A 27,267-nucleotide genomic window follows, 5' to 3' on the forward strand; every position below is an offset into this window, starting at 1 on the left:
CCAGCTCTTGTGAATCAACCTCATAAATTCCCCAGAAAACCTGGATTAGATTCCCGATTGGAAATTACACCAGAATTATTAGCCCACACAAACAAATATGAACACACACACGTACACTCCTGCTTTTCTTATGCCTCATTAGCGCTAATATTGGTTAACGTAGGTAGATTTACGATTGGGCATGTGTACAGACAGTTAATCAGCAACAGACCACAAAGGGCCCCTCTGTGGCTACAAGATAAAGATAACCATCAGACCATACACACACACACACACACACACACACATATATATACATGCACACACACCTGTAGCTAGCAGATAAGCACTGGGCTTTCATGATAAAAACAACAGGTTCTGATTTACTACTTTGGATAACTGCAGCAAAATGCCTACTGATTGTGCTTCCCTCACTGTGTGTGTGTGTGGTAGGCAGTTGATTTGTGTGGTCTCTCTGATGAAAGCAATCTGTCACTGGGTGGCTACACTTGTGTCAGCCAGTATCATGTACGGCTGCATCTGTGCGCATTGTGAGTGCGGTGTGTAAAGGTTGCGTCGTAGATTTACGGCCGTCTCCCATGGCGAAACATCCAACACGATTCCTCCTGTAGCGACTGACAATGGACGGTGGATTAACGGTCTTGCCTTCAACCTTCCTCCTGTCTCTTCCTCTCCCTCCCTCCTCCTTTCTCTGCCTCGCCGTTCCTCTGTGCTTGTTAAAATCCGGCTCCTAATTAGTGCTTGTGGAGCCCAGTGATATACTATCTGCTATCTTTCTTACACATGCTGAAGAAAAGGAGGCATTTATTTTAGTGGCCGTTGCTCTTTCTCTTTTCTTGCCTGTGTCGCCTGGACAGTGTCCGATTCCTTATCTGTTCTGCTCACTGCTCGCTCTTTTGTTCTTCATTTAGCACTGTTGCTCTTTTTCTTTCAGCTTGTCTGTTGCTATGTCAAATTAGGCCATGTTCAGACCAGTATTAGCACTGTGTCACAAAAACGCAGTCTCCTCATTTGTTTCAATTAAGCCATTGTGTTGGCACAGCAGGGATCCCATCACAGAGGACTGTGCCAAAGATTACAAAGTCATCCAGCCACATTTTTCTTTAAACCTGGCTCAACATTTGTAATGTGCATCCTGCAGTGAACTGCATTGGCAAAACAAATATGTGCAAGCATAAAAGCCTGAAAGAACACTTTGCAACATCAACAGTGTAATTCTGCTGTTGAACTTTGCCTGATGAAGGCTTTATAGATAAAAAAATGGGGACTTGCGAATGTGAGTGTGTGGGCATGTCTTGCACCTTTACCCAGCTTGTGAGATGTGCACATCACATCTTAGAGATATAAAGAAACCAACATCATTTGCCTTATTTTACCTTCTTGAGGCAACAGGTGAGAATTATTCTAGAATCAACAGTACTGTTTTAATGCACAAAACAAAGAGTGTGTACCCTTTTAAAAAAAGAGCGAAAAATACCAGTAAGAGAGTCGAAGTTGGGGATATACAGTGGTGTCAACAGCAGGAAGTTGGGGTTTATTCACTTGAGAGACTTCCACTGATAATACCATGGGCTCGAGATAGGGACTGTTGACTCGAATTGTGGTGCTCACATCCACAAAAACCCAGCAGGATATGCGTTGAAAAGCAATAAATCAACAAAAAATGCAATAGAAAAGTCACAGTGCTGGAAACAGAGTTTCAGTTTGATGATGCAATATTTCAACTCAACAGAGATCACATTTTTGTGATTTTTTTTAGACAAGCAAGTCATTGTTAATCATCTATTGTCAGTATGGTACAGTATAGGAATAATCAAGTTGACTTCAAAAGGCTTGACAGATTCAGTTTGGTGTTTTTTGGAACCATGATATGTTCCTGAGTTGCGTTTGGAAGTGGTTGGGACAATCATACAACCATCCACATAACTTATCTAGAACAGTGGATAGATAACACAATTTCAACTTCAACCATAGAGAAGTACCTGCACTCTGAAATCAGGGTTTCTATAAGTTTTACTTGCCTTGTTTCAACCCAACATTTATCATAAGATAGAGGTTAGCATTCTCCAGAGCATCAGATCAGAACATTTCTGTGCAGTAATCACACCAACATCACATGTAATTTTACAATCAAATGTTTTGTTGGTAAAATTTAACATGTTGGACATTCAATCTGCTTTAATCTCTCCTTATTTTGCTCTGCAAGTACCGCATCTCTGTCCCTCTACCCTTCTTCTCTCTCTCTTTCTCCCCTTCTGTCTCTCTCAGCGCTGAGGCCATAGATCTCTCTAACAGGCACTATCTGCAGCCCTAAGCCCTAATGAGGCATCATAAGGCGAACAGTTTGTAGCAGCGCCGCGCTCCTCTTTTATTTGCCAAACCATATCTCTTCCTCTCCCCGCTCCCGACTGCCCTCTCCTCGTCTCTCAATTGCTCTATCAGTCTGCCCTGCTCTCCATATCTCTCCTTCTCTGTCTCTTTCCTCCCCTGGCTCCCTCCATCTCCCTTTCTTCCCACCATTGTGTTTTTTTTTTATCTCTCTTCTCATTCACCCGTTGAGCTCCCCTCTCCCCTCTCACGGTCTTGGTGGTTTGAATCATATCTGGCCGTCTACATATGCTAAAACCTGTGTAATTACAGCAGCTCTTAAATAAAGACAGCTCCTAAAGCTGTCGGCTGGAATCACAGCCAAACAGGGCAGGAGGGGCCTCCCAGCAGCAACAAAGCTGTCATAGATAGCTATGGATTTATCGCCGGTGAAGATGAAGGGGAGGGAAGGAGTGAAAAAAATATTTCGCATATTGTCTATGATATAGTAGGGGGTAAATCCACCTACTCTAAAGTTTAATCATGTTTTCATTTTGGGAATAATGTGAGACAATGAAAAAAGAGAAAAGGAAGCAGAGAAAGGGAGTGAGAAAGATGGATGATCTGTGGAAAAGAATGCTGCGAAAAGGCTGAAAATGTGGTTCATATTCAGATTTAACCCTGGTAAGAACTTTCATTTCTCAAGTTGAGGTATAGCTAACCTTATAAAAGGGGTAAACTTGAATAATCCATAATACCATAGAAGTTAAATTGGAGGCCAAGCAACGCTGTGTGAATCCTTCAATATGATACCCTAGAGTGATGAAAGTCAAGTGAAACCTCAGGGGTGGAATATAGGTTGCTTTTTTCTCCTTTTTGCTTGATGAGAACCATAATTTTTAAATAACTCTTAAGTTTCTTTTAATTGAAGGACCACAGCCATTTTCAAAACAAAGATTTATCCCTAAAGTGTCATCTGTCCTTGGTTGTTGGCTTTGAGGTTGGTGAGGTAGACTACTTACAGGACTAGTTGATAAAGTACTGTAGCTAGTGATTTTACTGATAACCCGTTAGCTAACATGCTAGTTAGTGAATGTCTTTCTAAAAAGTTTTCTCTATTTTTCACTGTGGACATTTCATTCTCAGGATTGTGCATCATTTCATTCAATAGACTTTATTTAAAAGAGGGGGGACTTTGCTAATGTTCCGTTAGCAAAGTCAGCTAACGGAACATAACATTTCGTAGAACCAATGCTTGTCTCATGACTGTCCTTGATTCTTAAGTAGAGTACTTTGTAAAGTGATATAGGAGATTAAATACAAGTGTACAGAGCAGCACAGCTAATGACCTACAATAGCTTCCTCCATTTTGGTTCCTCTGGTTCTCAGTTTCCTCAAGGGACAGCTATGTCAAGATGTCAAGATGTTAATGGTGCAAATGAATGTCAAGGTTCATCAAAGTTGTGACAAATGTAGTTACTTCACCGTTGCGAGCAAATACCACATTTGTTGCCATTTTAGAGGCTGGTGAGGCCTTTAGGGAGCCACTATTTTTTGTTATGTATTAATTATTGTATCAACAAGTTTTATGAGCAGTGGCATGGCGTGACTTTTTATACTAGGTGTTGCTACGGTCCAGGTTAGCTCTGAGTATTTTGGCGTACAATGTAGCAGAGAGCAGCTGCTACATTATAATCACCAAAGTACCGCAATAATCTGTTTCTCTAGTAGTCAGGGGGTCATGTTATCAAATCTAATAAGGAAGCAGCATTTATAATAACAACAACAATAATAATAATAAGTGTGCCATATCAGCACAGTTGTCCTCTTTGGGGAATGTGAGAAAAAGGCCAAGAACCCACTCAAGTTGGGATCTGGCAAACTGCTTGCTGCATGACATCGTACATTTCTGTAATTATGTATGATTTATGTGAGAGTAACAACTTCACATTTATACACACACACAATACAACAATGACAAAAATGATTTTTAATTAAAATACTTATTTCACCATTGGAATTGCAGGAGAGACGGCGCCCCAGCACTCTTATTGAACCACAGGCTCCTTTTCATAGATTATAAAGCTGATTATGCCAAGTAAAAACAGCTGAGAAAGACTTGATGACCAAATGAGCATCAGGACAATATTCTGTACAGTATCGTGATAAAATACTGCACACTGGAAGCGTTCTTGGCGAGATTGCCTCAAACACTGCATGCATTATAAGTCTTGAATCCTTATGACAGCTCTTTAAAACAACACAATGTCAGAAAGTCTCCATTCCGTAAAACAATTTCCCCCCCTGCCAAACAAAGACGTCTATTCATGCCTAACGTGTCTCTGCCGTGTCTTGGCCATACAGTCCTCCTGTCTGTCAAAATGTAACAGCTATCCATGCATCCGTGCTTTTAGAGATGAATTTCAAGTATGTCTTCTGTCTTGTGTCTGTCTCCACTTGAACCTGGATTGAGTAGAGCTACATGAGAGATCCATGGCTTGTTTTGCTGTCCCACCCCCCACCCCCCCACCCCCTCCACATACACCATTTTTAAAACTATCTTCTTCTCCAGCTCTTCGTTTTTTCTTCCTCTTCTTTTTCCAGACCTTTGGTGGCAGTGCTGTGTCATCCAACACTTATTTTCTCCTTCTTTCACCTTCCTCCTCCTCCTACCCAGACTCATCTTCACCTATTCCAGAGAAACCCTTACTCATGTTTTCCTCCTCCTTATTTTTACCCTCATCTCCCCCACCTGTCCTCGCCTTCCTTGTCTTCTCTCACCCTTCCTTTCCTCCTCTTCCTCTTCTTCATCCTTCCATTTCTCCCTCTCTCTTTCTGTCTTGACTTCTGTAATTCATCAGTGCAAGCAGCAGTACAGATTGATCAGCCTCTAAAGGCAGTGCTGTGTGTGCTGCTGATGTAGCAGTAACCTCCACTGAATAGTGAACAGTGTGTGTGTGTGTGTGTGTGTGTGTGTGTGTGTGTGTGTGTGTGTGTGTGTGTGTGTGTGTGTGTGTGTGTGTGTGTGTATGACCGGCACCAGGGGAAAGTGGAGGGGACATTTTTTAAAATGTATTAATCGTCGTGGTTACAGGGGATGAGAGTGGCTGAGACAGGCCCATCTTTTGAAAGAGAGACCATATGTGACACACACACACACACACACACACACACACACACACGGCCGCATTCTAATATCCCGAGGGTTCAGCCCAAGTGCTTTACACCCTTGTATCAGCCAACACACTCATCCTCACACATACTGATACCTAAGATGCAATCCTCACACACACACACACACACACACACACACACACACACACACACACACCACCAATGGGGAAATACAAGGCAATTTATCACTAATCACTAGACTCCCTAACTTTGTATTCATCTGGATTTCCTATGATTAATAGCTTTCCGCAGCAAACTTTATCTCTCTGAAAACTGTGGGTGCGTGCATGTGTTTGTGTGTGTTTGGAAGTAAGTGGTCTACAGTATAAGCAGACATAAACCAGTGTTTAATTGTTTGGGGAGAGAATGTTGGATTAGCCACAAGATTACTCCTTCTATTGCTTCTTTCTCTGTCTTTTCCTCGCTCTACCTCGTTCACTTCTTTTTCTCTTTCTTTTATTCCTTTGTGTTCAAGGAAAGCACTCCATCCGGCAGGATACGGGATGCAAGGGGGGAGGATATAAAGGAACCAAGAGGAAAAGGGAAGGAGATATTGAAGCTTTGATGATTTTCAATTCTTTTTTCCCCCATTTTCTATCCCTGTATACCTATTTCTTTTGCTCTGTAAGTCTGAGATGAGTTCCAAATATACAAATTATGGCAGATATACATTGATTCTTGCAAAAAATAAAGGAAACACATTTTTGAAAGTGTCATAATAAGGTGACTGACAGTTGTGACAGCCTCATTCAATCCTTCCATAGACAAGACTGTCATTTAACCTCTGATAAAGGGATGGAATTTAATATATAAACAGGAATTTTCTTGTCCATCAAGCCTGCAGCATGAAATATATTTTGGTGAATATTTAGGAATATCATTAAGGCCAAATTCTGTTGGACAAAATTGCTGGAATCATTTGAAATCTTTTTATTAACTCGTACCACTTTGCTGTTTGATAGAAGGTCGTGTGTGGTCGAGCTTTCTGCAAGACTAGAGAGGAGGAAAAAGAAGAAGGAGGAGGTGGAGGTGGTGGTCACAGAGGGAGGAAGGGAGGAAGAGATGAAGGCGACAGAAGAGAGGAAGCAGAGGAGTTGGCGAGCAGAGGAGAGGTGACAAGGCTTCGGGGACAGACAGAGACATGAATAATTTATCAACACTTCTGATGGACAGATTAGGGGAAAAAATGAAGAGAGACAGAGCGAGAGAGAGAAGGAGGGGAAGGGGGCGGGTGGTGGCGATAGAGAGAGAGAGAGGAAGCGAGATTGAAAGCAGAGGAAGGGGAGGAATAAAATGACAAACAGAAAGAGAAGGAGAAGAAGAAAGCAAGTGAAGGGTGGAGGGGCCACACACTGGAGCTCTTTGATCCTAACAAACCCCTCTCACCCTGACACCACCATGCCATCTGTGGCCCACACTGTGAGTGTGTGTGTGTGTGTGTGTGTGAGAGAGAGAGAGAGAGACAGAGGAGACAGTGACAAAGAAACACAGATAGAAGAAAACAGATAAAGACAAGGTGTGTGTGTGTGTGTGTTGTGTTTTTATAACCTGAATCAATTTCAGTCACAAATCTAAGTTTAATCTATTCAAGTTTTAGTCTCTTGAGTCCACACGCTTTCAGAGTGTGTGAGTTTATGGTGTTTTCATTCTACGTGCAGTCATCATAATCTAGTGTGTAATAGTGCATTTAGTTAAATGCAGATACAAAAAGACAAAGAAACAAGAAAGATGCAAATGTTGCTTTGCTGCTATCCACTATCAGTATACAAGAAATCTTCTTAATAATCTATTTAAAATGAATGATTTTGTGATGACATCATTAAAATAAAGAATAACTCTATATATTATAGAACAGACCAATTTCCAATGCATCATTTAACTATGAATGGCTAAATCTGGTTTATTAAACTCATCAAATCACCATAATCAAAATCCCATGACCCCATGAAACCATCTGTCGAGGCCACAGACCTAACCCTAGAATATATGCACTATAGAATATATGAATTGAACACAGTTCTGCCAGTCTTACGCCTTTCAAAATTAATTCTAAAAAAAAAAGGGTGTCATGCACCTTTACATGTACAGGATTCTGAATATTAATAAATGGCCTTGGTTAATTTGTCAACCCTCTGATCAAATGCCACAATTACCATTCTGACCACTGATTGATGAGTGTTTGTGTGTGTGTGTGTGTGTGTGTGTGTGTGTGTGTGTGTAAGGAGGTGATGGATGCCTGCTGCCAGACATCATGCATCATCAGTATCAGTGTGTAATGTGTGTATTGACAGGGAATTATCAATACAGTGATGACAAGACGTTGTGGTTAAAGTGCAGTCAGGTGTTACGACACATTAACTGTACAGATCACACACACACACACACACATATATATTTAGATGCAGAACATCTGTCTTTGTTGCTCTTGCTCACACATCAAACATCATCATCTCCCGTATTAAAATCCATCAGTCATTTCACTCCTCTTCACCTGCTTTGACTTTCACATGTTCTTTTTGTCCTCTCTCATTTTCTCTTCCTGTTACTCCGTCGGCCTCCTGGCGCACCTGCCTTTCATTATCGCAGCCAGCACTTTTCAGCTTATACCACTGACTGTGTGTGTGTGTGTGTGTGTGTGTGTGTGTGTGCGTCAGCAGGAGCAGGGTCAGCATGTAGCCTGTCGACATTATACCGCGGCCCTTCCACTCTGTAGACAACAACCCCACCGTGCCGGAATCCACCCCGCACTCCCCTCTGACACACGCACACACAAACTGCCGTGACCGGTTGCCCCCAGCGACCAGCCATTACCAGAGACCTCGTGCTGTGCTGCCGTGCCAGGTCGCAAGACATGACCTAACAGTGAGCACCTACATGCAAGCAGCATTCCTGACATTGATGCAAAGTCAGTGCTGTGTTTTTTTTCTAGTGCAGGTTAAAGTCTTTCATTCCTCCTGTTGGTAGTTTAATAGGTGGATTGTTTAAACGCTACATTGATGATGAAATAATGTATCAACTAACTAAACGTAATATGAAAGATGTCACTTGTAGTCACAAACCCACGAAGATTATCACGCGTCTCTGCAGTTTATATCAGTTCTATGGAGCGTTTTAGCTTCTTTTACTGTAGCTCATTGACCGTGTCTGAAATCACTCCCTATTTATTATATAGTGCACTACATTTACCCTGGGCCATTTCATTTGGGTGTCCGAATGCTGAGTGTGTGAATATCTCCACTATATAGAGCTCTCAAATATATTACAATGGAACGAAGAAATTACTTTCTGCTAACAATCCGACTACCAAACTACCATTGTGAGACTCTACAGTTGATGGTGACGACAAAAAATTACGATAATAATTTAGTGTCCAAAACCTTAATTTGCCGCTCACTATTGAGTGTACTATTTAGTGTTTATTATACAGGGAGTAATTTTGGACACAGTGCAAGTTTCGATTTTCAGGCCTGCAACTTTACCATTTTGATTGAGTCTCTGCAGTCTCATCTGCATGCTTTCTAGATATAGATACATTTTTTAGCTAAAATAAATCCACTGTGCACTGCCCCCAAAAAACAGATGGACAACGTTAGCAGCTAGGTGGTGAACCAACACCCAGGAAGCCAGACATATACCACCAGAAATAGAAAAATGGGGCTAAAAGGAGTGTGACACCTTCGCCCATTGTTTTCTGCATGGTTTAAACAAACAAGATATCTAACAACATGAGCAGTTACCACTAGTCTTGTGATGAATCAACCCTGCACTCACTTCCACAGCACAGAAGCTTTACTTATAACCATCTTCAGATGACTCGGAAGGTCGGGTTTTTTTTTATCTTCCCACCACTGGCCTTTAGGTCCTGACCCAGTCTTTGAGCAACACTGCTCTGACAATTACATAAAAGTACACACGGGGTCCCTAACAATCTGCAGAGCCCCCAATTGGTGACGTCCCATAGGTCATTAGGCTCCTTCCTGGAAAACAAGGCAGAGCTAACAAGTGCACAGCGAGGTTTAATAAGGTGTTAGCGCTGAGATAAGACAACTCGTCTCTGAGGCTGCCTCACTTTGTGTTTGTTCACCCACTGACTTTTTTTTTTTTCCCTCCAGAACCAAAACTGAGTATGTAACAGACAGGAAATAGAGCGAGACCGATAAAAAGAAGAAGAAAAAAACTGTAAAGATCAGCAAACTAGGCCAAGCTGTGTGTTAAGATCTGTGGTTTTACTTGTTATAAGATAATCTCTCTTTCACTCGAGTGTCTATCTGGAATCACAAATGAAATTGTAATTGGGCCGATATCTGAAAAACTGTTTCATTGATTGCACAATCAAATATGTTTTATCTTATTTAACAACGCTGCAGGAGGAAGAAAAAAAGACTGTATTTGGAAGGAAGGCTGTATTAAGCACTTGCACACACACACACACACACAGACACACACCCTCCCCGGTTGGGTGTAGAGGAGAATCAATATGTCTTTGAATGAGGGTCAGAAGGGTTGTCTGCCCAGGGAGAGCTGACAGATTTGCTCTCTTTTGCTCTGCTAAGCCCCTGCCTGCTTCTAACACCCCCTGACACACTCACACACACATACAGACACACACAAACATATAGATGGAGAAACACACACAAACAGATGGAAGGACACACACACACACACACACACACACACAAAGATGTGACGCTTCTCCAGGAGGGCAGAATTCCGAGCATTTTGCCGCAGGGATGTGATATTAGACGTTCCATATCGAAATGAACCCTGCTGCGCAACCCCGGTGTGTGTGTGTGTGTGTGTGAGTGTGTGTAAGAGTGGAAGCCAGTTTTGACCAGCACAACATGATCAACCTACACTCTTGGCAGGTGTTGTAACTGGTAGAACACACACACAAAAATGCAAAAGAAAGAGTGCAATGAATGAGAATAAAAAGGGATACATGTGAGTAGACTTAAACTGAGACACAACTCCTCTCTCATCATGACAAACTACTGCAACCATCTCCACCTACATGACTCTTAACTGTCCCTGCTTGTCCCCTAACACACATCAAGCTGTGATGGAAGTAACCGATGAGGAACAAATAGGTAGTTTTAAATGGTTACAATTTTAAAAAAGGCACATATGTAGCTGTGTATCTTTTAGCAGGAAACTCATCAACTTCTGAGAGCCAACAAAAGAGTAGAAGATGCTACTTTAATACATTCAAAAGCAGGTATGTGCAATCTTCAAACATATCTGATTCCTTGTCCATATCAAAAATGCTGAAATGTCACAGACTTTGAAATTTGCAGCTGACAAAATATTGAAATCTTACCAATGGGAATCTATGGAAAATGATGAACTGGCTTTTATGGTCCGACACGTGCAAATGTAGCTGTGGGGGCGTACATGACAAAAGCACCACAGGGTTAAGTAGATGATAGTCTTAATCATGACTGTTCTGAAATGACCGCTGATGTGTGTGATTACTGAACTGATCAAAGCACAGGAGGCCATTTGAAATGGATATACTGTGCTGTGGATTAGAAGAATGGACTGATTGGAGGCATAGATTATAATATTTCTTAAAAAATAGTTCATCTTAACCCTTACATACTGTTCAGGGTTCAAATTTGACCCATTTTTACATTTGAGAGCTATAAAGACACCCTATATACATTTCCTCTAGCTGGATTTTTACCTAAATTGACCTCAGTATATGAAAATAGAAATGAAATGCATCATTTAGAGACTAATTATGTGTCAGAATATGAACAGTATGTAAGGGTTAATCTTATATTTTAACTCTTTTTGCATTGTTAGTGTAAAAAATAACCATTAACAATACAGTGACACCATTTTTTTTAAACATTCAAATGAACAGCTTCTCTTCTTCTCGCTTTCTTACATGATTGTATCTCTCTCTGTCCTTCATTCGCTCCCCATCCTTTCACTAATCATAAAACCAGACACGTGGATTCAAGCAGGAGAATGTATGTGTCTGTGTTTGATGGATATTTGTGTGTGTATCTGTGTGTATACACGTGTGCATGCGTCCTGTGTGGTTAAAATGCTAAAGAGCAGCAATTAGTAATCACTCATGGAGCTAATGACATCAATCAATGAGCTTTTAAAACCAGTCATTTGATAATTACAACCATCAGTGGTCACCCATGGATTCATTATAGTACTGCTCTCTCTCTCTCTCTCTCTATTTCTCTCTCTCTCTCTCTCTCTTTCTCTTGCTCTTGCTGTATGTAGTAGAGCACCTTAAGTTTAAGGTAATGTTTAGCTGATGATATAAATCCAGCTATAAGGAGGGATGAGCCAATAACAGGTATGAAAGCAGGAATTCAGAACTGAAACAGCAAATGGAGAGAGGGAAATGTTCTAGTTTTGACCACTTCCCATTTTCAAAAGTCAGATTTAAGATCTGGTTCAGAATCGATGCAGATGTTGTCGTGCCCGTAAACAACAGCTGAGGTCTCTCTGAAGGTGGGCGGTTCATGGAAATAAAAAGAATGAGTGTCTCAATGTGTGATTTGAATTCACGTGAAATGAAAGTCAGGTGTTCATGTTCAAGTTACATTCTGATATGAGTACATTTAAAGTCGAATGACCTGAGCTTTTGTCAGATAAATATAAACAAAATGTCTTTGAGTTACCTTTTCATTATATTCATTGTTTTAACCTTTTCCCTTTTAAATGTCTATATTCTGTATATATCCAAACCAGCCAAATAGAGACCAATATAATAATATATCTGTGCTCAGGGTCAGATTACAGATTACTAGTTACCCTATTTAAAATGTAGTAATGTAACATATTACATTTGATTACTTTTCTAGTTTTCTAATGAATGTTTTCAAATGTTGGGCTAAATGAAGACAACCAAAGTCAGGTGTTATTCATGGATACTGACATGATTTAGAAACAAGATTAATTCTTATAAAGCAAGATAATGAAATTATTAGTTCATGTAGATGTTTGATTAAAAAAAAAGTCAAAAGTCTGGCATAGGTTTAATTAGTACTGTGACACCATTAAAGCCCATGTGTGCTCCACATAAACCAACATCATGATTAATTTAGAAAATATAGAATATATTGATTTAAAAAACAGCAATATATGTATTGAGTAAGATGTTAAATATTTAAAAATGAGAACAATCTTAAAGGTGTGACTTCAGATGTAACTCCCTTTGTAATCATCAGCATTTTCAGTAACTGTAATTTAATGACAAATTAGTGACATTAATTTTATAATTGAATTTCATGGTTACTTCCCAACACTGTTTATATTTCACCCTCCTATTGTCCTCAGGTCACTTCTGACCTGGGAGGACAATGAGGTTTATTGACCATCATTTCCAACAACATGTGTAAAACCAGTGGTAATAAGTTGGAATGAAGTTGTGTAACTTGGTCTGAGTATGCATGCCTTATGCTTTAAAACAGTCAGTTGGATGTTGGCCTGGAAGACAACAGGAGGGTTGATAGAGAATCTGCTGCACTGCATTAACTTGTTCGGTATGATCTCAGAGTGGCTTTTAAGTCTACATAGTACTTTTCTATCATCAATCACATCTTCAGATGACAACATGTCACAGAGCCGACTCCAGATGAACAAAACAAACAAACCCGACACAGAATACAGAATATGTAATAAGACTAACCAAAAGCTGCTGCATCCAATATCACACTGTTTCTTTTTTCTGACCTTGACCCTAAAATCAGTTTCACTCAGTGTAAATGAAGTGTCTGGATGGCCAGCTGACAACTCCAAGATCTAAATATGAGCTAACCTGCACATCATATAGCTGCATGAGCATGTGCGCGCTTGTGTGTGTGTGTGTGTTCGTCTAGTTAAGTGTGTGAGTGTGTGAGTGTGTTTGTGTGTGTGTGCGTGTGTGGCGCGGATGCACAAATTACCAAGCAGGCGCGAATCGATAGGTGCCTGCTGACAGATGGATTAGCACGGTAAACAGATGATACACACACCGCTAAATTATTCATCTGCTGAACAGTGGGCTGGGTTTCCACACACACCCGGTGACGGAGGGAGGGAGGAAGAGAGGGGAGCAGAAGAAGAAGAAGAAGAAGAAAGAGCAAGGTGGGGGGGGGGGTGGAAGGATAGACGAGTGAATAGGAGGATCTTGCTTTTCTTTAATAGTAGAATGTGTCTCTAAACGAATCTTTTCCTCACTCGTAAACTCAGCGAGAGGGAGCAAGGGGACAAAAAAACCTGAACTTGAACCTTGGATGTGATGTGAGTGGAGTTTATGTGCTTCAGCTCTTGCTTAGAGACTCTGCGTGTGTGTGTGTGTGTGTGTGTGTGTGTGTCTACTCCTGCGTAATGCCTTTCAGATATGCAGAGGCACCGCAGGGTCAACGTGAAGTGCCTCGCAAGACATCCGAGATAGCGAACACACGCACGTGCGCAAGCGACGACAACACTCATCCTTTTTTTTTTTTTTTCTTTATCCACGTCTTTTCTTGAAGTGCGGGCAAATCCGTGATCATCGACTGTTTATGCCTTTAACAAAGCCCCGCGCCGTGAATGCAATTTCACACGCGCGCAAACACACAAGAGAGAGGTGCGTGCGGGGAATTTGGTGGATAAATCTGATCATGCCACGGACGAGATATGCACCATTATGTTTGGAGTTTTGGGAGATTTTACTAGATTTTGTATTGAAAGTAGTTAAAACCCAGCTGTATTGAAATAAAACAGAGGGCATCCTATACATGAACAGACTTCTATGAGACCTTTAAGTCTTTTGCAGCCACAAGAGTCCACTCCCAATATTGAATAGTATAGATTCTAGTGCATGCTAATCATATGAGCATGCACACACATTCACACACACACACACACACACACACACACACACCCTGGCATGCATATAAAGCACCCATTATTGATTTGTTTCACCTTTCAAAGGGACTTTAGAGGCCTTTTTTTTTTTTAGCAGCAGCAGATGCTAAGCTTTGCCCCCTCTGGGATGGATGCAACTTTTAGAAGGGTGGAGGAGGAAGAAGAAATGTGACAGGATGATACATGTGTGATCAGGTCTCAACTTCAGGAAGAGTAAAGAAATAGTTCCAGGTTAAATTAAAAAAAAAAAAAAAACAGTGGCGACATCCTTTCTTTCCTGATTTTAAAAGATGTGTTTCACTTCCAAAATAGCTACAGGTGCAAGTGGTTTTGGTGGCTTTTGTCACTTATAAATAAGGTGTGTGTGCATGTGTGTGTGTGTGTGTGTGTGTGTGTGTGTGTGTGCTTATGTTAAGCGACGGGACCGGTCCAGCTTTGTGAAGCGGCAGTGCGTTAAGAACAGCTAACGATCTCGAACCCGCGACCCCCCTCTCCTTCTCACCTCCTCCACCTCCTCTTCACGCACACACACACACACACACACACAAACTGTTGGTTCGCATCATGGCCACCATCAGCAGGAACCAATCAGATTTGATGAATAATTCAATATTAAAGAGGGTGTGACCAAGACGGGCAGGAGGGGGGGAGGAAGAAGAGGTGGGCTGTGGGGGGTGGGGGGGCAGGCGAGGTCTCTGCCAAGCCTTTTTGGAAACTGTTTGTGTGCGTATGTGTGTGTGAAAGTGAGAGAAGTAGGGGAGGGAGGTGGAGGAGGGTGAAGGGGGGGGGGGGGGTCTGTCACACTAGACTGCATCCACAAACTGGCTGCAGATTAGATTACTGAGGAGAGGAGAGAGAAGAGGAGAGGGTGGAGGAAGGGAGGCAGGGAGTGAGTGGGATGGGGGGGGGGGGGGGGCAAGGAAGGATGGAGGAGAAAGAGAGGAAGCAGAGTCTTTTAACACATCTGCATTAGGTGTGTGAACTCTGCGGTGGCCTCTCTCTCCCTCTCTCTCTCTCTCTCTCTCTCTCCCTCCCTCTTAAGAAATAATCTCCGCTTCTTGACAGACAGGAAGCCATCGCAAGCTGGAATCTTGAAATGTGACACATTGTATGTATATATACTGTAACACACACATCCATACTGTATATACCTTTCTAATTAATGGGGAAAGTCAGACCATGGCTTAAAGGATTACTACCACTTTCCTCCTGGGCTTTACTTTTTATTTTACACTATTACTGCCAGCGTAGCTACCTGTTTTATGCCATAAATTGACAACTTTGTGCACCGTAAAGTAATTCCTGATAAATGTTAAACACAGTCAAGTGCAGAGGCTGTAGTAGGCTATGACCTTATGTGTGTGTATATGTGTGTGTGTGTGTTGAAAGGCTTCAAATGTGTGTTGCGGTGCCAGGTGTGCTGCAGTTGTATGAGGCTCAGCGGAGTTTTAACGCAGGATTTTTTATTGGCCGAAGCTGACATCACCAAGGGAGCGAAGTGGAATTCCGAAAAGCGGGTCTGTGTTTCTGTGTGTGTGTGTGTGTGTGTGGATGTGTGTGGATGTGTGTGTTTTGTAGGAATAGTGTCATTTTCATATCAAAGCGACCTGGTTTTTCGAGAATTCACATCCTGTCTTTCGGGATTGTTCCACCTGAAAGATGCTTCCAATGTTTCTAGAAAAAACAGCAGCGGGGGAACATGTGAAGTATTATGTCACAGCATAAGCAGCTGTGTTTGCTTATTTTACCGAAATAAATCTGCTTTATAAGAAGGAAAAATAAAGATGAAATGACTTTCTGGAGGCTGAAGAATTCTTTTTTTTTTTTTTTTTTTTTTTACTGGAGCACCACAGAGGGGAATCCTCTCATTTCATCCTCTTCTCCTTCATTTGCCTTGCACACCAGCTCCAGTGGCTCATTTGTGTAACCTACTCCTCCACACACACACACACACACACACACACACACACACACACACACACACACACACACTGATCTGTGTCCAAATGGAGTGGCTGGGCCGACAAAAGGCTCGACAGGAAGCGACTAATCCTTGATCTGCGCAGCGTCGCAACAATGACCGCAAGACTCACACCGAGCTGCGCACACGTACACACTTGCAAACCACATACACACACACACACACACACACACGCATACGCACACAATTGATGCTTGCTTCCAGTTGCCACCCAGAGAGCAAGAAAAGGAGTGGGAAGGAATGGCTTGAGAGGTGGACAAGAGGAAAATATTCCCATTTTTCCGATGACTATTTCATGAAAAACAAAAATATTTAAAGATTTCTAGTAGTAAAATAGGAAAGTACAACCCCAGTGTGTACTTGCAAGGTAGCAGTAACACCAACAGCTATCATTATGTGCACTGTATGTGGAGATTGGATATGTGAAGGCTGGTATTGACAGGGAAACATGCACACACACACTCCTCACCATGGGGGGGCTGCCAGAAGGGCAGAAGGGCAGTCACTTGGGGGGGTAAACAAAGCCACCACAAGTAGGACAGTCCCTGATGAGTGTGTGTGTGTGGGTGTCTATGTGTGTGTGTGTGTGGCAACCAGTGGAGACTGACAGGGAGGCAACATGAGAGGGACAAGCCTTTTAACATCTGGCTAAGCACTGACAGGAAGACACACTCTCTCTCTCTCTCTCTCTCTCTCTCACACACACACACACACACACACACACACACACACACACACACATGGGCAAGCAGGCAGGCGAGTCCCAGTCCTAATTATTAGAACACTCTTACTTAACTTAACCCTGCCACTAGACCGTGACAGGCAGAGATGGTGGAGGAGGAGGAGGGGGTGGAGGAAGAGAGTGGGGGCAGATTTTTGTGAGGACAAGGAGAAGGATGAGCCTTTCTGTCTCCTTGACTGATTTTTAACTCCTCACATGCCGCAGCAGAAAGAGACAGATATAAATACTATATTTATTTAAATAAAATGAAAAAAAAAAATAGTGATTAGCAGTCTCTGATCTCAAAGCAGCATCGTGACCCCGCCCCACGCCATCTGAGTGACAGGTGGTGTGTGGGAATCGCCTCGCCAAAAATCCCACACTCACTGTGTTTAGAGCTAAAGACGGAGACCAAAAGAAAAGAGACAGAGAGAGAGAAAAAAAAAAGAAAAAAAATCAACCAAATCTGTTCCTCATCCATCAAAATCAGTGTCTCCATCATCCATCTTCCCTTTGTGAGAACTCTATTTTTCAAGTTCCAAGTTTATTTTTCCTGCTGCAGGCTGTTTTTAGCCGTCCAAGAGTTTGTGCTACTCGGCCGCAGAAAGAAACAACACACATGACATTTGCTCTGTGGACCAGTTAAAAAAAAAGAGAGAGATAAACAAAGAAAAAGGAGGCGACTCCAAAAAAAGAACAGAAGAAAAAAGGGACGAGGAGGGAGGCCTCTAGTTGTGTTCGCAGCTGTGTGTGATGCACTCTGTTAAACCTTAGAGCTGTTACAGTGATGGGAATATGAGATTTTACTGCCTTATAAGCTATTTTTCATCTAAGAGGATGCAACCTCAGCAAGTTTTCACTTCCAATCCTTTGCTTTCTGATTCTTTTTTTAAGATGTTATGAGTTCTGGTTAATGCATTTATCTTATTTGACTAGAACCATTGAAAGGAAGGTCAATACTCAGCTGTATCTACCTGTCCATGGCGTGCTGTCTTAAGAATTCCTCCTGCTTTTATTTCAGGCAGATGGGATCTGCGTTTCAGCTCAACATCTCTTCTCCACCTCACCGTCCTCCCTCCTTCCCTCTCTCCTTCCTTCCCACAACCATTTTTTTCCCCCTTATTGCTTTTATCTTTTCTTTTATCCCCCCTTCCCTTCCCCTCCCCTCCCTCCCGTCCTCATACTTCCCTTCCCCTGGCTTCTCTCACTCTGTGCTAAAAGACTTTCTTTCTTTCCCTGCCAGACGTTTCTGTTTCTGACGAATGTACAACTGTTTCAATCGTCCTCCCATCCTCGCTTTTTTTTTTTTTAAGTCGGAATTGTTCATTTTTACCTTCCTCTGAGCTGTTTCTTTTCTTTCCTCTTATGCTGTAAATGTCTGCGAACAACATTTACGCAGAAAATGAGAAGAAGAAAAAAAAAAAGAAAGAAGAAAAGGAAGATGAGGAAGCTGGGTTAGGTATTCAGGGTCAGGTTCAGTGTAAATCTCTCAGCCTTGTAAATGTGGAGAGCAGAGAGAATGTAAACAAACAGACTACAGCTGTCACACACACACACACACACACACACACACACACACACACGCTCAGAGGGAGGGAGGGACGGGAAGGGAAGGGAAGGACGGGAAAACGAGGGAGAGATGTAAGAGAGAAAGAGATAAGTAAGAGGCAGAGGAAAACAAAGATGATGGAACGTGCTGTATACTTAGACAGGCATGCACACACACACACACACACACACACACACACACAAACCTTCACGTCGACACGTCTCGCAAAAAAAACCAACATCAAATCCTCTCCGCAAACAAACAAGCGCTCGCCTGCGTCGCCTCGGAGAGGGAGGATTGTTTCGTTCGTCAACATTCCCATTAATTCCAATCACACATCCCATAATTCCATTCTCTCATGTACAGTACGCACACACACACACACACACACAAAAAAACCTCCCTCTTCTCCCTTGAATCCCTTCATTCTCCTGCTAAAACCTTACAATGTGAATACAGTAAAAATGCTAATACCTTTTACAATAATATGACATGCATAGTCCTCTTAAGGCATGATGGGGCCTTTATGCGCAGGTTTAGCGGCTGACAGGTTAGCGGGTTTAGTTAACAGCCGACGTGCCTGCTGGTGCGGTGGGGGGATTTGGGGAGGCTTAGCATAGAGGAGGCCACTGTTGCTTGGAGTGGCGTGCAGCGAGGTTGACAGAATTGCATGCAGGGAAGTAAAGGGGTGTATGGTTTTTCAAGTTGCACTTATGTCTTTTTTTCTTTTTTTTGTTGAACTATAGAGTGAAGGAAGGAAGAAAGGATGGGCCTCACACCTGGGATTAACTTGCAATGACAGGTGATTGCTGGATTGTAATCAGATAGAGACAAAACACAGGTGTAAAGAGATAAATGCCAGCCACATGTGATGTACATCTGCATCACATTGCAGATGTGGTCACCCAAATCCATCTGTAGTGGAGTTAGTATTCCATTTTCCTCAATATAATTTTTCCTTTGCTATATATTGGATGGAATACAGTCATAGGACAGGTGTTGAGGTGTCATGTGATCACATGTGAATGTAAAAGTGTTTAAAGCTGTTCAAGCCGCTTCAAAGTCCAGCTTTCACCCACTTTATGATTGTATCTTTAACAGAGCGTAAAATACAGGTGTAAACCTTTCCAAAATGCACTGGAGTTCTACTTTGAAGTGTTGCTTTTTAGAACATCTATCTTGACCATATGCAGGCCAGCTAGTTTTGTGCATAAGACTCCGACATCTAGTCATCTAGTCTTGATATAATCATTCAAAACAGCTCCACAAGTCATAGAGTTGTTATGGTATCTGCAATGCATTCATAGCAACTAGTAATCAAAGTGTAGCTCAGATTCATTAGTTAGGATGTCCAAAATGGGGAACAAGCAATATCATGAGTCATCTTTGACTGCTATATTAGAACCAGACTCAGTAATTAATTAAGCAGAGCGATATCTGGATTTTAGGGCAGCTATAAAATTGTGTCCCTGCGCATATCAACATAGATAAGATAGAGATATAATGTCACACAAGGGATTAAAAGTCCATAAACCAGACTTAGATCTGCAAAGTCATAGCTTACATAAACCTTTATGAGCAGAGTGAATTTTAAGATATTGAGGGTGAAAAGTTGATCATTTGTTTAGTATTGTGTACATTTTCAAAAATCCTTACTCCTTCCTGCCAATACTAATCCATTCAGACCAGAATCTGTGATGACACTATATAATCCCGAGCCTTATCACCCGCTTTTCACTGTGAGACTGCTGAGAAGCTGCTACTGTATGTGTGAAGCAGCACCACCAAGGCTGCTAGTTAGCTAATGTGTATGTGTGTGTGTGTGTGTGTGTGTGTGTGTGAAGCAGCAAGAGCGCTGTCCTCATGGGATTGTACCAAAGTGTTGTTTGTTCTTCACGCCTCCACTGGATAGTCCGAATCAGTGAAGGAGAACCCATAATTCTTTGCTGTAAGCAGTGCCTCTGCACATCCAATTGCATTAGAAGCCTATGGTAAAGGTGGAGGCTACTTGTGCCAAGATTTAACCTGATTAGACAGAGATCCAGCCGTTCCAAAAGACAGCACAGACAGAAGCCCCGTGCCCATCTCCTATTCTATCTCTGGCTTCAGTCTTAGTGCTAACAAATCTGTAGCGGCAATGTGGCGAATATGGTGACATATACTCGATACACAGTTCTTCTAAGCAATGCATTTTCCTCAAGACTTCAGCATTTCTTTCTTAAAGAGGCTGCATACAGAAAATGTTTTAAATGCACGTTAAACAGTCCGAATTTGAAGTTTAATCAACAATCTAATGAGACTACAATGAGATGCAACACTATAGCTGAGTTCTCATCTCCTTTGTTCTTGTCTCTGTCCCCTCTCTCGGTTTATGTGCCCTTTGATATCTTTCTCTCCCTTTCCTTTTCATTCCTCTCAGCCAGCCAAACGGGTGTCACTTTCCCCAATTTCCTTTCTCTCTCCATTCCTTCTCTTCATCCCTCTCTCTTTCTCACCCTCTCTCTCTCTCTCTCTCTCTCCCCGTCTCTCCTGCGGTGGTCTTTTTATCGGATCAGTCTCAGGTCGTCGCCTCTGTCTCTCATGTGTTCCATCAAGGATGCTCGAACACACACACACACACACACACACACAAAAGCTCAAAGATGGAGAAAGATGGAATGAAGGAAGATAGAAATAAAGATGAAAATGGAGCGATATAAAAAAATACATAGACAGAATGTTTTTCCCTATAAACACATCTCTGTCTTTCTGTCTCTCCTAATTTGTCATTGAGGTCTGATGCAGCTTGTTGACATGTGTAGGAGATGTCGGAACTCATGCTGAGAGCCATTTGCGTGCTTAGAGGAGTGTTTGTGCATGTTTGTGTGTTTGTGCTTGGAGTTCTTACAACATCCCTCTCCACCTCCTATTTATTACACACACACACATACACACACACACACACACACACACACACACACACACACACACACACACACACACACACACAAACATGGCCTGCCAAGGTTTTTGGGTATGTGGGTAAATCTTTTGGCAACAGGGTTGCCAGCGTGGAGCTATGATGAATGCTGATGGCAAAGAGCATGGCCGGTCTCTGAACCAGTCACTCACACACACACACACACACACATACACACACACGCACTAATCAGATTCCCAGTGCGTGAGGGCCAAATGGCATCCTTCCACTGGTGAATGCTAATGTGACCAGTGGAGCTTGTGAGCTTGTGAAACAAGGATTGGGAGAGCCAGGAGAGATGATGACAAGAGAACATAGATGGGATTGTTTATTGGCGTGTGTGATGCTACTGCGTAAAAATGTGCATTCTTTGACAAATTGTTGCAATGTAAGTCACAATTTGTTTTGAACTTGATTAGATTTGGCCGTGTGTATGTTTATATATCTTGCTTTTGCCTCATTACAGGTTTAATTGTTACAACTGCAATCAGAATAAGACCACAGTTCTCTATGTTGAAATAACATACTTTTGGAAGCTCAAATGATGTGTTGAAAGACGTGCATACACTATTGCAGAACAAAACCTAAACTGAATTGTTCCTGCTCGGTCAAAAACATGCAGCTTCAAATGTGAATTTTTTTTATTTTTTATTTATTTATCAGATAAACTGAATGATTATGTGCTCTCACTTCCTAAAGAACATACACCATTTTTTTTAAAGTATTGGATTATCATAAAACATCTAAAACACATTTTTATTAGCTAATTAAAGCAGGAGACACATGGTTTCACAGGACAGCAATTAAATTTGGGGGTTTAGGGTTGCGTGTAATTTGTAATGCAAATCATGCATCTGAAAAATAATGAAAGAAAATATATGATGGGATATTGTAGTAGATGTTGTGTATTTCTTCATTTTACGACACTAAAGCAAGGAACAAGATAAAAAAAACACTTTTTAAAGCATGTTGAAGCCCAATTTATATTTTCAATCACAGCAACTTGGTGTTTGAACACTGCATAAATGTAGTTGATGCGAGCATGAAAAGTGTATAAGTGTCTTCATAAGGTGCTGGACCACAATCTGCCAGAACAGCTTCAATGCGCCTTTACTACAAGTTTCATGGTTTCAACTGGAGGACTGGACCCCAATCTTCAAGATATTCCCTCCCTATGTCTTTTAATGATTGCTTGATAAGGTGTTAAAGTGGTGGCTGTAACATCTGTAGCATTCAACTAACATCAAGATATTAATCAAACCATTCAGTGGACCCCCATTCCCTATATGGAAGCATCAACATTTATTAAGTTTTCTTAAAGTTTTCTTAGTTTTTTAATTTGTCATCTTTATATTTGTCATTATATATGCAGTTCAACATGGTTCAACTTTCAGTTCAATAAAGAATAGTTATAAAATGTTACTTACAACGCTCGATGCGGTCCTCAGGGCTGGAGGAGGTCTCTCGATCAGACAGGAGGCCAGACACGGCGAAGATCTTTTTCCCACTGTCCTCCACTGCCTTCAAGGCGCTGCTGGGTGAGCCTCCAGGAGGGATCTGGCCACCACCAAAGTCATATTCTTTCCCCTCAGCATCAGAGTACCGCAGGTGGGGTGAAGCATCTGCATCAAGGCAGCCCTTGAGGCGCTTGGCTGGAGTGAAAGCGGACTGATACCCGCCTGGTGCCCCATCCCGATCTTCTGGAGGGGAAGCGAAGGGCCTGAAGGCGCCAACGCCGCTGTGATTCAGCATGCTGATTGGCGAGCAGTCTAGGTTAGGTGGGGCAAACTGATGATGGAGGTGGAGGAGGGACGGAGGAAAGTCCCTGTTGGGGAATCCTGGTGGCACAGCACCTTGGCGGTGGTACATTGATGCAAAAGTGTACGAACCATTGTTAAATGGCAAATGGACATCTTTCTCCACAGAAACTGGGACACCGAATGGGCGTGGTTGCTGGCAGGGAATGGAAGCATCACGAGAAGCTTCAGCAGTGGAGGCCAGGACCATGAGTGCTGGGGAGGCCAGGGGATTTGGCAAGTAAGATGAGCTCTCCATTTTGAAGGCTGCCCTGTGGAGGTCCATGTCTGGACAGAAGATTGTGAGGATGATTCCTCCTCAGTGAGACTGGAGACAATGTCCAAGACCCTTTGAAAGGGTCTGAGGGAGTGAGGGAATTTGGGTTGGTGTAGGCTTTTTAAGGGCTTTGAAAAGAGTCCTGAGTAGGGCAGGACAATATAATTGGAAAATTGTGTCAGCTAATGTTGGTTCAGATTAGCTTGAACTCAGTTCATTTCTCTTCAGTGGAACTAAATTTGATTCATCTGTCTCCAGCCAAATTCACTTTAGCTGAGTTCAGTCCAGCTCATTCCGTGCCAGGTAAGTGCTGTTGTGTCTGTTCAGTCCTTCAGACTTCACAGTTTTACCAGTTCAGTCCTGATAAATACAATAAATGCTCAAAGTTAAGTTGTTCTCTCGGGGTAAAAATAGTACAAGCCTCCCTCTTGGAGAGTTTGTTGGAAGTTTTGCAGAAGCCGGAGGGTCCTGGGAGGGTGGACATCCGTAGGTCCTCAAAGCTGGTTCCTCATCTTCTTGTCACCAAACTGTGAGAACACAAAACATTAACATTAGATTTCAATCTGGTTTGTCTGGAGTGTTGAAGTATTGTTTCAGATTCTCAGTTCCATATAACCATAGTATTACAAAAAAGCAACAAAAACAACAAAAACTTCAGTCTAAATGTGTTCTTGCTCTCAACAGGTTTCTGTGATGCAAGTGGCAAGGACTGTCCTGACCAGACAGTGCAATTTGACCTTTTAACCAACCTCTACCCTAAAAACTGTTTAGACTTGACATTTGATGGGTAAAGATAATTACATATCACTGATTTAGAATATTTGCAGTCAGACGAGACCTGCACTTTGACAGAATTTTATTTCACAGGTCCTCTGAGGCTTATACTGTTTTGGACAGCCCTAAAAAGAAAGATCCTATTTGTTACGACAGGAGTGCTTAAAATCAGCCTTTGAGATGTCCCTTAATGTCCTTAATATAAATTCAAATTCTTTCCCACAGCCCATCATGTTTATCTTAGATCTCCTCATCTTTTCTTAATGATAGGTACTTTCAGAGACAAGAGGTGTGCAGCTTTTTCAACAGACAAAGATCAATGTCTTGCCCTCAATCTAGAGGGGAAAGGAGGGGAGCTGAGTGGAACATTTTTTAATAAAGGAGCCACTGGAAGCCAAGGCTTGAAGTCAAATCCTTTGGGGACAGTATTCTTAAGCGGACACTGTTGTTGAAGCCACAAATTCAAAACCTCTTGAGAAAAAGTGTCCTCAAGTTGACACTGTTGATCAAATCCAGTAAATCCATGCCCTTTGACAAAAAGCCAAGAACTATTTCAACCCCCAAAACTTCTCTCATGTTCACCCCCCCACCCCTTTTCCCCCTGCTCTGTAAAAAAAAAGAAAAAACTTCTCCAAACTGTTTCCACATCACATCTTTCCATTCCGATCTCTGCAGCCCTCCACGTCTCATCTCTTTCCAAATGTCCCGTCCTTGTCCTCTGTCCTCCTAATCTGTCCCCCTCTTCCCACCATCCCCATCTCCTCCTCTCATCTCTCTAGCACTATCTCTCTTCCCTCCCTCCCTCATCTCAGATCTTGGTCTAAGCCGCTTATTCCTACCATCTCCCAGGATCTTATTGGACCAGAACCACTTGTCTAAAGATAAGGACACACACACACACATATATATACACACACTTCTACCACCCATACACACACACACACACACACACACACACACACACATCTGATAAGAGGCTATGTGGCTCAATGTTCAGCTCGACACCCGACTCGGTGGGGCGCACACACTCCACATTCTTGCAGGCTATGCTACCCTCATCCCTATCTCTCTATCTAACCACTTTTAATTCCCCCAATTTTTTACTATCTGTCCTCCCTTTATTTTTACATCTCTCCTGTCAATCTCTTCTCATCTCATCCCTCCCATCCCTAACTCTCCCTCTCTCCTCTCCCTTGGGTGATTCAGATGGGTGATATCATATCAGACCTCTCCATCTGCCATCCACGAGCCAGAGGAAATCTGACTGAGTGAATAAATTAGCCGTACTTGACCTCACGACCCCCACACGGCATCCGTGGCAACAGACTAGAATCTTTCCTCCGGGGGATTAGATCGGCGCGTGCGATTGGTCGGTCTGAGGAGCGCGGGGAGGCAGCCGATGAAACGACAAAATAACATTTCAGAGATTTTTATCCCCAAAGGGCAATTTGAAGGTGGCTGGCTTGTTAAGCGTCAAATACATTAAGATAGGTAAAGAGTAGGTAAAGATGTGCTCGTCGTACATAAGTGACTGTGGGATTTTGTGTGTATCAGATGAGAAAACGGGTTATCATGAGTCATTTTTTACCTTTATTAACCCTTACATACTGTTCAGGTCAAATCTGAACCTTATTGACATTTGACAGCTGTAAAAACACCTCAAATGTCATTCTTTTAGTGGTCAAAAGTAATGTATAGGTGCTACACATTTTTGTCCATTAAGGCTGTTCGGGGTCAAATTTGACCTGTATCTATTGACATGGCTTTTGCTTTATTAAAAGTTTTAATAAGATAGTAGTTATGAGGATTTCTTTTTATAATGTAGCAGTGAAGTAACAGATGGCTTTAATGGTTATACAATAAACCCCACAGCTCCATAAAGTTCTTGTAATTTTCAGTTTTAATAAAATACATTTCCATCATTATTGCTATGTTATATTTTTATCTTAGGTAAAATAGGACATGATAATGAGTGATAGTAGATGTTTTTTCTCCAAAAATGAGCAAAAAAATACACTCTCTCTGCTCTCTGAGACATGAATCAAGGTTTAATCACCAATTTATTGATCAGCTGATGCTTTCTATACAGATCTGTGGTTCAAAATTTGGTATAGACACTTTTTATGAGGGGATTCTTACTGTGAGGGTGTAGAATATGAATAGTATGTAAGGGTTAAATCTGATCAAATTCACATGCAATTTTGGTGCTATCAAAAAAGCCATATTGTAGTTTTTTTTTGTATTGTAAAGGTCGCCGCCGACATCAAAATTCAACGACGACGCAACTCGCAAAAGGTCAAACATGAATCTGTGTGCGCACATGTGCATAAACACCCAACAAACACAAACTCGCACAGTATCAAGTAGCAACCCGGGCCGCTCTTAGACGAGCTTCAAAGCTGCGCTGACTACCAGCCAACATCAAAGGAGAAACTCCCTGGGAAATGAAAGGAGAAAATCTTTTATAGCTATCAGCTGTCCACAACACTCATTCAAATCAATTTCCAAACCTGATCTCGGCTTTGGCATGCTCCCCTACCTCCCACACAAAGACACACACACACACACACAGAGAGAGAGAGAGAGAAAGAGAGAGAGAGAGACACCAACACACACTGCCAAGAGGAAGGAGAGAAGAGAGAGGAGAAAGGGCCCAGAGACAGAGAGAGATGGGGGAGATGTGAGATGTTTTACATTACCGCAAATGTACAGTAGGTCTAGTGTGGAGTGTTGAAAATGGCTTACACTAACACGCCTCTGGTCTGGACGCATGCCACAGAGTCACATTACATGCCTTCTCATCCGCTCTTCCTCTTCTCACCCTCTCTTCCCTACCTACCACAATCCATCCTGGAAATAGCACCTTGAAA

General features: G+C 42.1%; 1 protein-coding gene across 2 annotated transcripts in view; it reads right to left on the minus strand.

Annotated features, from left to right (window-relative positions):
• The window catches only part of rnf220a (ring finger protein 220a), a 164,335-nt gene extending 140,703 nt beyond the window's left edge, over positions 1-23,632 (minus strand). For both annotated transcript variants that reach the window (XM_053329898.1, XM_053329897.1), the window contains exon 1: positions 22,978-23,632. In XM_053329898.1, coding sequence (XP_053185873.1) covers positions 22,978-23,632 — 655 coding nt within the window. The remainder of the gene's footprint in view (positions 1-22,977) is intronic.
• Between the last annotated feature and the right edge of the window lie 3,635 nt (positions 23,633-27,267).

This window comes from Scomber japonicus, chromosome 12, assembly GCF_027409825.1.
Source record: "Scomber japonicus isolate fScoJap1 chromosome 12, fScoJap1.pri, whole genome shotgun sequence".
NCBI lineage: Eukaryota > Metazoa > Chordata > Actinopteri > Scombriformes > Scombridae > Scomber > Scomber japonicus.